We start from the raw sequence: 11319 nt of genomic DNA, 5'->3' as shown, positions 1-11319 counted from the left end.
GTTCAATCCCTGGGCCTGCCATGCTGGCCCCACCCCCGGGGCGCACTGAGATGGCAATTGAGACTGGGAGTGGTGGCACCTACCTATAATCCTAGCCCTTGGGAGGCTGTAAACAGGCGGATCACTAGGAGTCCAATCTAGTAGTGAGACCCTGAGCACCCTGTAGACCCTTCCCTAAAGTAAAAATTTAAAAAAGCTTTGAAAAAGAGTAACTGAACAATTGAGTAAGCCCTGGTTTTCTTCTTCAGAGATTCTTTGTCCTGTGAGCTACTCAGCAGTGCCACTGAGCTATTCCTGAGAGCTAGAGCAGGGAGGAAAGCTAACAAGAAAGAGGAAGACTCAAGCTTTGCTATGGACAGAATGGGCAGACCCAGTCTGTGTTTGTCCTACAAGGTGAATGGAGTCTGTTCAACTGCTTTGCTTTTGCAGGATGGGGTACACATACAACGGAGCCACGTCTGTGATGTCTTCTCGGACAAAGTATCACGGTGGAGAAGGAGATTTTAAAACCACAAACCCTTCAAAACAGTTCGATAAAAATGCTTATGTCTGAGGAGTTCTGCAGAAAGCTGTCTTGAGTTTGCTATCAAAACGGACTGTTCACAAAATGATCCCATCAGAGACCTCTAATTAACACTATTTTTAAAATGAAGAATTCCTTGATTGTATGGATGTAAATGTTCTTACATGGTTATGTACTAATCATTTTCTGTTACGGCTTTCTATAAAAAAATAAACAGGTTATTTACAGGATTTATACATTTCATACATTTAGAGGGTGTGTAAGGCATTTGGTGTCAAAGGTTCAAAAAGTATTTATAGTAATAGTCTTTTCTGATCATTCATACTTTGAGATATTTGACCCTTCCTTGTTTCATTCACATTTTAAGCAGGAAGTATCCAAAGAATACTGCTTTCTAAACAGTATGGGGCCACCTTGAAACTGTTCCTCACACTTCGTCCAAGTTAAACACACAATACTTCGTGCTGCTGCATGGAGTTGCCTTCTGGCTTTCACACCCATCTGTCACACCTGTCATTCATTTTGATGGCTCAAGGAAGGGCCAACAAGACACAGTGTTATTGCCCTTTCTGCAGCACACGCACCTCAAGTAATTGCTTCAGCTTCTCTGACCCAACAGTATGTCAGGGGAGCTGAGTGGCAGCCACCAGCTGTGGTCAGGGCTGGAAGCAACAAAGCAAGTCGCGGCAGCATCACGGCACTGCCTCACTCAGGGCTGATGGGCTGTCTTTCAGGTCGTTTTTAACTAGGAACTGAGGGACTTGTCAGTTTTCAAGACATGTGAGTTGCTCCAGTGGTTTCAGAACAAGGATACAGAGGCCCAGGGCCAGGCCTAAATACAACACGCCCACGAGGGCAGCAGTCAGTCACTGCTGCGCACTCACAGCTCACACGCCTGCCTCACCCCGCGGGCCTCCCTGTGCAGCACGCACTTGGCATGCTTGCACTTAGAGAAGGAAGTTAGAGCAGAGTTTCAGTAACTTGTCACAGCAGTGGCAGAACAGGACTTAGGGCTTGGGACAGTTTAGGGTAAAATACAGAACTGGAACTATAAAGGCTGGAAATATAGCTGGGTGGTAGCACAGAGGCAGCCCTGGGATTCATCGTCCATCCTCAGCATGGGGAGGTGTGGGAGACAGAGAAAAGGAGAGACAGACAGACAGACAGACAGACAGACAGACAGACAGAGACGCAGGAGCCAGCAAGGGCAGGGGACACAGCTCAGTGCTACCTGTGCCATCCGTAGGAAGCTGTCCACTCTGAATTGCAATGAAAGTGAATCATCATTTCCCTGAAGTGTGAAAGCCTTAAAAGGAAAACAAATCACAGGGCTGGGGGTGCTGAATGGTAGAAAAGGGAATGAACAGGTTTGTTTAAATAAAACTCCATACTAGTGAGATCCCTGTTAGCACAGTACCTGACATAGCTTTCTCCAGAGAGATACAAAAGGAGGGTAGGTGCTTCGGGCTAACGTGGGGGACAGGGCTGTGTGGGTATGCATTTAAAACAACATTTTTAGAAAAATGTTGAGCTGGTAAAATGTAGTGAAAATTTTCAGTAGAGGATAAAGGTACAGGAGAGCTCTGCCCTTGTTCTAATTGTATCCCACATCTCTGGAGTGAGGACTTTACAAATGACTGCATCTCAGAAGAGTTCTGCTCAGGTGAACTAAGATGGTTTAAAAAGGAAGACAAACCAAAAGCAAATGGCTCCATAAATCCCTGCTGTAGCATGGACTGGTTCCTCCAAGTAATGCATGGCCTCCAATGGGTTTATAGGCTGTGCATCTCTGTCCTTCCACACGAAGCTGACTCACCATTTAGTAAAGGTTTCATTTTATTTTTTTGTGACAGGGTTTCACTGTGTAGTTCAAGGCTGACCTTTAAACTCACTAAGCTGGCTTTGAACTCTCAGAGATCCTCCTGCCTCAGCTTCCCAAGTGCTGGGACTACAGGCATGCACCACCATGCCTGGCTAGTAAAGGTTTTAGAAATACACAATGAGTATATTTGTATTAAAATGCTCTTGTAGGAAGGTGGGGAAATGTTGACAAATTTAGGACACATACAAATGAAAAGGACCTGGAGAGACACAAACAGGTTTATTCTAAAGCCAGGATGTGACACGACACAGCTACCAGGGCAGGCCCCTCCCCTAGTCAAGCCCTCACAAAAGTATAGTCAGCCAGGTGTGGCAGTGCACGCCTATAATCCCAGCACTTGCAAGGCTGAGGCAGGAGGATGATCGCCATGAGTTCAAGACTAGCCTAAACAGCATGACAAGACCCTGACTCAAAAAGTTCAACTCAGAAATCATCTCAAAATAATCAGCCACAGTCACAAGAGTGATGAAGAGGGCTTTACTGGTAAACTTGACAAATGAAAAGAAATCTAAAATCCAACAAATCATCTAGTTAAAACGTTACTTTTTTTCAGTAACAAAGTACAGATAGTACCACCAAGTATTAAAAAAAAAAAAAAAAAGAACAACAAAAAACATTTTATATGAACCTTTTGGCCTTTAACGATGTCATTCAACAATTTAAATTAGTTTTGAGGTATTTTATAACATGGGTTGGCTATTTTTCAAGTCCAAAAAAGAAAACCTACCTACACAGTAATTCAGTAATGAATCGATCTTTTTTATTCATATTCTGATAGATTAGTTGGCCTTTTACATAGCTACACTGTACTCATAAAATATCTAAGATAAAAGATGACAGCACAGAAAATAACCATTTAGTGCCAACATGCTGACAGTGACCCAAAGCTGAGGATGACTAAGAAATTTAGGAAGATGTATTTAAAGTGGGCCTAGTTATATTGTCATTCTAAACTTCTACTATGACAAATAATCTAAGTCTTTAGACTTTACTGCTCACTATTGCAATTTTAAAGAATTTTATATCAATGCGCCCAATGGGACAATACACATAAGATATAAAAAAGCTGTAGTAATTCAAACCAAGCTTTAAACAAAGAAGTTTCACTTAAAAATTAATTGAAAAAAAATACAGTTCACACTGGAGTACCATTCTGAAGAAGACACTTTTTCTGACTTTAATGGCATGTTATTTTTTTTAGCTGCAGAAGTGAAATACTTTTTTATGCTTTAAAATACTGCTGACAGTTTGTTTTTCAATACTGTATTGAGTGCCACTTAAGAGACACTTGTTTTCTGAGGTGGCTTCCTTGTTACTGAGAGAAACACTGTAAGGCAGGAGCTTGAGAATCGTGTGGGCCGCCGCTGAATCCCGTTGGCTTCTGGGAGAATCTTCTGAGGTGCGGAATTACAGCTATGAATCTAAGAGTCACTCTGTCAGTCTCAGTGCCGCTTTTTAAAACACTCATTTCTTGAAGTCCTGTGGAGGGAGATGGAGAAGAAAAGAATCCCCAGTAGTTATATAAACACTGTCAAGCCTAGAAAGCCTGTGACTCCACAGTCATCTATCAGAGTCCTGCCCTCTTCAGGAAACCGGAGCCCCAGCCCCCATGAGGAGGAGACCACTATAAAATCCAGCATGAACCAGGCACATCTCCAGGGTCCCCTCCCACAACCCCGGTGGCCTGCAAGGTCCTGCTTCTCCTTCCTAGCCTGCAACACAGGGCCTGGCAGCTCCAACTGCCCCGTCCGTCAGCGCCAGCACCACATCCACACCTCTGAGGGAGCAGGTGTAGTAAAGAATGGAGAATAAAGTCAGTAAGTCCACACAGATCTCTGTACTAGAAGGTCAAATGTTAAAGATTTGTTTAAGGTACACAAACTTTTAAATGTGCCAGGCTTTGCAGCCAGTGAAGTAGTAAGTACAGTGTAGAGAACACTTCTCTGGTTGGACTGGCACTTTGATCGAGGGTGTGGGGTCATGGCCTTGGTCATCTTCTGGCCCTGTCACTTACATGGCAGGGAACACAACATGGATTTTTGAAGTTCAAAGATGAGAGCTGCTTCTCAGCAGAGATAACTGCATGTGGGCTCTGGGACAGGCAGTGAGGATTGACATTTTGGTAAATGACAGCAAATGGACAAGGGATGAGAGCTCATTTTCTAAGAGGGGGTGCAGTGCACAAGGCCCCACTGAGAAAGGAACGTACATGTATGTACATGCAGGATGGGGACTAACGAAAACTACAAATAAGGGCACCGAGTAGTGGGCAGGCATGACAGGCCAATCAGCCAGTGGATATGAGCCAAAGCCTCATCCATCTCAGCAGGGGACTCGACAGGCAAAGACGGAAGCCCTCAAATAAGGCACTGGGACTTTGGAACATTCCTGAGCCCTTGGGTTGGTATGACAGGGGCCCCTATTCACCTGGTTCCCACCCTGTGGGAGAACCACTTCGATAAAAAATATGAATTACGCTTTTCTAATTTGTAGAATGCAATCTGCTGAGAGTTAAGTTACTGCATTTATCCAGGCTCCAGCCTTAGTGGACGGGAAGCGTTTCAACTAATGATTTCACTGGTCATTCATCCCACTGACTGCAATGCCACAAGAAAAACTTCCTCTGGAAGAAAATCAAGAAAAATACTTAATGGGAAACAGAGGAATAGAAGAAGGCTGCCAGAAGAATAGTCTCTTTCAGGTGGAAGAAAGACCAGAAGCCTTAGTTTCTATGGGGCATCTGCACGAAGAGATTGTTCGGAGATTTTGGAAAATAATATAACAAAAGTTATGCACGAAAGACTAGGCCCCAAAGTAAGTAAAATGATCAGTGAACGTGTCATCAGTAGGTTGTAAATAGGCGGTCTTTAAATACCATGTAACATTCAAGGTCTTACTTACACAATGTGTTTTTGTCCGAGGAGCTACTGGTGTATAGAAAGTAGATGCTCATAAGGAGGAAACAGCTAACAGGAAAGGAGGGGACGGGGAGCCACACACCTTCTCCCCGGGGCCCTAGAATGCGCCCCAGGCATTTCGCACTTGAGCAGAACTGGACTCGTTCTTCACAGGTAGAAGATCCTTCTGGGCTTTCCCAGGCTTTTTCCCCAGAGACTTTTCTTCCTCCAAGGATGACACATCCCAGTCATCATCATCCACATCTGCACACTTAAAGAGGGACATGTGGAGTTAAGTCCTGTGTCTTAAAGGACGGCGCCCGAATCATTCGCTGTTTACACTGAGCAGCTGACACTGTATGATAAGAAAGGTTGGGACCGGCCAGGCATGGTGGCACACACCTGCGATCCCAGCACCAAGGCAAGAGAACTGCCACAAGCTGAAGGCCAGCATGGGCTACACAGTGAGACTCTGTCTCAAACAAAACAAAACAAAAAGTTGGGAATGATACAGGATCCAAAATCTAGGCATTTCTGCCCAGCAACAAATGGATTTGGAAGTCCGTGTTTTGATACCTGAAGGAATCACTTCTTTTTTGTTTCATGCCATGGAAATATACCATGAATTCAGAAAATGCCCAGAACACTACATTGTGTGCCCCATATACAAGCCCTGTGGGAATAGCTTTTGTGGAAACAAACCCTCTCTCCTGCTACACACCTCTTGAGCTTTCTATCATTCTTAGTTTGTGTAACACAAATAGCACTAATAAAAATACCCTGACAGAATGTTCTGGATTCCCCAGATGAACACAAATTAACTCTACTGTTCGTGAAAATTTGAGAAAAGAGTGACCTCCGTGGGAACACAGTGGCTCCCCAGAACCAGTGGAGCTCCACCCGGTCTGGCATCCTGGGTGTTGGAACTCTCAGCAAATGGCCCAGCCTCTTGTCTGCTCCAGACAAAGGCCGCACTCTGTCTGTCTGCCTTTTGTTAGCCCATGCTTGCAGTACCTAACGCCGACATTCCTCCTGTGCATCTTCCGTGTGCACAACACATCCTCCTGCGTTTCCTCATCCCCTCCCCCATCTCCTGATCCCCGTCCCATCTGAGAAACACGTGTCTCTCTGCCTCCTGTCATCTTTTATTCTGTTCTTTATCTGGGTGTTGGGTCTCTCATGTAAGAGAAGCCACGTGGCCCTTCAGCTTGTGCATCTGACTTAGTTCACTGGATACTGTGCTTTCGGGGTGCACCTGTTTTCTTTTTCTTTTTGGCAGAACCAGGAATTGAACTCAGGCCATTGTGCTTGCCAGGGAAGTGTTTATTCCACTGAGCCATCTCCCCGGCCCCTGCATCTGTTTTCTTACATGTGACTTTCCTCCTCTATGGCACAGTAGGGCTCCGCTGTGCATAAAGACCACACTTCTTCCTCCACTCATCTGTTGATGGACATACAGGCCACTTCCAAAGTCTAGCTATTATGAACTGTGCTACTCTAAACAAGCCCTCATCTCCTACTCACTTGTAGGAGTGAAAGCATTTCTCCATCTGATCCAGCTCCTAAAGGACTAAAGCCCTTAGACTCGGATGTGGAGACCTCAGATTCCAGCAGCAGCAACTTTCTGTGTATACACAACTGGACACCCGGCAGCAGCAAATAACACATGTGAACTCAAGTGCAATACGCATGGAATGCACTATTACAGGTTGAGCATCCTCTATCTAAAAGGCCTGGATAGAAGCGTTTCAGATTTTACAGTTTTCCTGACTTTCAGAAGGCATTTGCACAGACTTTACAGGGTATGAGCACCGATAGCCCTGAAGTCAGAAACGCAAAGCAGTTCCAGTTCTGGGCTGACGTTGACGCGTGCATGCTGGAGTGGGGATGGAACTCAGGGCCTCGCGCATGCCAAATACAGACTGTACACAGGGTTACTGCCCTGACCCCCAAATGGGCAACTTTCTGAGTGTGATGTTGGTGCGGAAAATGGTTAGGCTCTTAGACTTCTCGGCTTAGGGATGTTCAGTCTTCACCAACGTTCACTCCAATATCTTTTATTCTCTATTAAATTGAAATACAATACTGAAAACAAAACAAGATGAAAATCTCAATCTCTCTCATGCTAAATATTTGTACTTGTTCATATTTTACTATAAAGCATAGTTGTTAAGGCATACCCATCAGCTGGGCATGGTGGCACACGCCTGTCATCCTAGCCCTTGGGAGGCTGAGGCAGGAGGATGGCCTCAAATTTCAGCCTGGACTACAGTATAATGAGTTCAAAGCCAGACTCGAACACATAGCAAGACCTTATCTTAAAACAAAACAGGAAAAGAATTAATCAACAGATGATTTAATGCATGTTTATCAAGTAAAAGTGTTTTCACCTTCAGTTCTTCCTGTAATTCTTCTTTTATCATGAACACTTCAGTAACGTTAATCCCACCAACTGGTTTATTTATATTTCTGTGATGTGAAACCATCTTTTCAACTTTTTCAGTTAATGACTTAATGGCAGTTCCTATAAGATCAGCAGAAATTAATCATGAAAAGAGTTCTAAATCCATCTGCGTTCACTTCCAGGATAACCTTACAGGCAACTCTAAAAGTATCTAAACTTTGTATACAATTATATATATTTTTTTCATAATTATATATTACTAAAATAAGATTAATTAATGCATTCAGGAGTTAAAAAAGAGTCAAACACTATAATTCCTTTTAAAAGTAGATCATTGTCCTCCAGATAAAAAGCTATAAAGGTTTTAATTCAAGTCAAAAAAGGTTGACCTCTGGGCCGCTGATACAGCTCAGCAGCAGGGCATTTGCCCGGCAAGTGTGAGGTCCTGAGTTTAATTCTCAGTACCAAAAAAATAAATAAATAAATAAATAACACATAGAGGCTTTGGTAAAAAAGGATGGTCTCATTCAAGTATGTGGTTAGAAACTTGTATCTCTGTCTTTCCTGCATGAAAGAATTATTTAAATGGGTATTTTCAAAACAACGTAAACTATGTTGAAATTAGTTATATTTCACATAATTATACAATTACACAATACATAAACTGCATAGTTGGTCCTTTCTTATAGCAGCCCCCAGAAAAGGATGCACCCAGGTTTCCCAGGTCCTCCCTTCTCTGTCAGCTTGAGGATGGGCTGGTTGCTAGGTACATCTGTGTTGCTAAGGTGGATGAGCCCTATCCTCTCTGTGTACTCTCCCCGCCCAGGTTTCTAGCACTCTGTGTCCTTGGGTGAGGACTACTGTCCTAAAGACAATTTTCAGGACTTTCAAAGCTCACCTGTGGGCTTGGGAGAAACATCAGAGTCCTCAACTTCACTTCCCTCGGTCCAGTCTGTGTCACTCCTGACAGCGCTCTTTCCGACACCATTCTTGCTGCTTTGGGACAGCTGCACAGGAAGCAGCTCTGGGGACACGTACGCCTGGATGAAGCCGTCATCATCCAGCTCCTCCTCTGAACTGAAGGGAGGTGTCCTACATAGATCCAAGCCAAAGCCCTCGTAACACTGTGAAAACTTTCTTAGAGAATTTCCACAGAGCCTGTGGCCTCAGACAAGACGGCAGGGTGGCCCAGCGTCCTGAACAAGGCTGCTGGGTCATTCCAGAGCATGGTTCTCAACATGGACTAACGTTGCGACCTTTCCCCTCAAAGCCAAATGTGTGTATCCTCAATGTTCTTGTTCTTTACAGTCCTAAGAAAACATTTCTCTGGGAAGGAGGAGTTCTCTCCACAACAAGACTACTCTTCTACAATAATGTCATTAGTTCTAGCTCCCCTTCACACAGTGCCATGCTCAGTACTTGTACATACACAGCCTCTTTTGTGCAATCACATGAATTATCATCTCCATTCTAAAATGGACTGGAAGTTCAGAGCAGCGCTTATTCAAATAATGCTTGTAAGCACCTGAATTCTATGTGGCACGTAAGACTTGTGAATCTTGATTCACTCATATGATATCTCATAAAATAAAGCTCTTCCTGTGAGATTGTGTCCATGAAAAGTGGATTGAAACAATAAATCACCGTTTCTCTCTACTGCACAGTGCCTCGTAGATATTTAAGGCTTCAGGGCCTGCCAGATAGCTCAGCAGACTAAAATGCCTGCTTAGGCAGGCCCAGGGACCAGCGTTGGATTCCAGATGTGCTGTGCCAGCCCCGCCCTTGGGGATGCGCTAAGACAGTGAGACTGGGTGTGGTGGCGCACGCCTGCAATCCCAGTGCTTGGGAGGCTGAAAACAGGAGGATCACTATGAGTCTGATCTGTGTAGAAAGATCCCGTAGACCGTTTACTAAATACATTTTTTTAAAAAAGATATTCATGGCTTCAATATCTCCATAGTAAGCCAGTGATGGTGCAATTCAATGACAATAAAATTAGTCTTTCTTAAATTTTTTAAAAAATTATTTATTTATTTATTTATTTATTTATTTATTTATGTGGTACAAGGTCTTGCTATGCAGCTCAAACTCGAAGTGACCCTCCTGTCTGGGCCTCCCCAGTGCTGGGATTACACAGGCATGCGCCACCATGCCCAGTTTCTGGGCCGGCAAGATACGCCTAGGATTTGGGGCATGGCACACCCTGTGGTACTGGGGATCGAACCCGAGTCCTTGAGCTTGCCAGGCAGGCACTTAGACTAGTGAGCTATCTCTCCAGCCCTGACAATAAAATTAATCTTATTCATAACTAAAGATAGCAATAGGCCTAAAATTTATTGCGAACTCACAAGAGGCAAACATTGAGCTGAGCCCTTTTATACTATTTTCATTTAATCCATAAAATTACCAGCATTATTCCATACTACAGAAAAATTTTAAGGAAATCAAGACTTAAACTCAACACCATCCATGTGAGTTAAGTGTGCTTACTGAGAAATTACTGCGGGGACAGGAAAGAGTATGAGAACACGCGAGGTGAGGCCCCTCTTCTTCACAACGACCATAATGTGGTTCAGTGCTGTTGCTCTACATGATTTGTAAAGACTCATCACACAGAACAGCACACACATTAGGATGCTTAATAACTGTGGCTTTGGTTCGCCTCAATGAGCACACTAATTTATTATGAAAGGACAGTTCAGTGAAAAGAATATCTTAAATAACTCCCACTGCTACCCCCAACCTTGCCTAACACTCACGAAGTAGACGAAGACTTTCTAGGAAGACGATCTTCTATGACAGTTTTCTTCAGTCTAAAAAAAGAAAACAAAACAACAAACAGAAAAAATGTTTCTAAAGGACATGCATGAGTCATAGAGCGTAACACATTTCTAGGGGATTGGAGAAGCTTCTCTTCCAACATACATTAAAGAAGGAAAGCAATGAGTCCCCAGTGGCAACAAGAAATTGCAAGGGACTGAAGATAGGATTACGGACTCAATGTTTGTGACCCACCAAATCCGTATAGCAAAGACCTAATCTACAGAATGATGGTATCCAGTGGCAGAAACCTCAGGAAGTAATTAGAGATAAATGAAGTCCCAAGACTAGGTCTCTATGAGGAAACCCCTTACAAGACAACAAGAGGCCAGACCTTGCTCTCCACCATGAGACACACAGCAAGTGCACCAGGCATGGGGCGGGGGGACGAGGAGGGGGGGCACAACAGAACCTGGCCTCAATGGAACCCTGATCCCAGACCCCAGCCTTCAAAATTGTAAGGTAGGCAACTTGTGCTATTTAAACCACCCAATCTATGGTATATTATATGGCAGCCTGAATTAACTGACACAAACAAACAAACAAACAAACAAACAAACAAACATTAAGACTGAAAATACTCACTTTGGAACAGCCGTCCTATCAGTAAAAACAGGTCTTTGTCTAACCAACTGTCTGCTTTTGGGAGGATGTTGGATTGATTTGGATACTTCTCCCGCTGAAAGCGTATCCATCTGAGAAACACTGAGCTTATCTGGAATAGCAGTGTCATTCGTGAGTCTCCATTGCTGTTATGGTCAGCAAGTGAAAAGCAAAATACAAGCGTATGGTA

The 11319-nt window shown here is 43.8% G+C and overlaps 2 protein-coding genes across 6 annotated transcripts in view; one reads left to right on the top strand and one right to left on the bottom strand.

Annotated features, from left to right (window-relative positions):
• Nucleotides 1–750, top strand: part of Cldn10 (claudin 10) — a 24534-nt gene extending 23784 nt beyond the window's left edge. Inside the window, exon 5 of the mRNA XM_004626247.3 lies at nucleotides 430–750. Coding sequence (XP_004626304.1) covers nucleotides 430–553 — 124 coding nt within the window. The 3' untranslated portion in view covers nucleotides 554–750. The remainder of the gene's footprint in view (nucleotides 1–429) is intronic.
• A 1924-nt stretch (nucleotides 751–2674) lies between these two features.
• Dzip1 (DAZ interacting zinc finger protein 1) overlaps nucleotides 2675–11319 on the bottom strand; it is a 63237-nt gene continuing 54592 nt past the window's right edge. For 3 of the 5 annotated variants that reach the window (XM_023709654.1, XM_023709656.1, XM_023709655.1), the window contains exons 18-23: nucleotides 11112–11241; nucleotides 10466–10519; nucleotides 8605–8798; nucleotides 7693–7826; nucleotides 5406–5573; nucleotides 2676–3884 (exon numbers count right to left, since the gene is read on the bottom strand). In XM_023709654.1, the coding sequence (XP_023565422.1) occupies nucleotides 5421–5573; nucleotides 7693–7826; nucleotides 8605–8798; nucleotides 10466–10519; nucleotides 11112–11241 (665 nt within the window). In that variant the 3' untranslated portion in view covers nucleotides 2676–3884; nucleotides 5406–5420. Of the gene's footprint in view, nucleotides 3885–5405; nucleotides 5574–7692; nucleotides 7827–8604; nucleotides 8799–10465; nucleotides 10520–11111; nucleotides 11242–11319 lie in introns of all 5 variants that reach the window. The other 2 variants (XM_023709658.1, XM_023709657.1) reach the window with 2 other exon arrangements.

The sequence above is a fragment of the Octodon degus genome, unplaced genomic scaffold (genome assembly GCF_000260255.1).
Source record: "Octodon degus isolate 3935 unplaced genomic scaffold, OctDeg1.0 scaffold00013, whole genome shotgun sequence".
Classification (NCBI taxonomy): Eukaryota; Metazoa; Chordata; class Mammalia; order Rodentia; family Octodontidae; genus Octodon; species Octodon degus.
The sequence above is the reverse complement of the archived record's forward strand: the minus strand, read 5'-3'. Positions and strand labels throughout refer to the sequence as shown.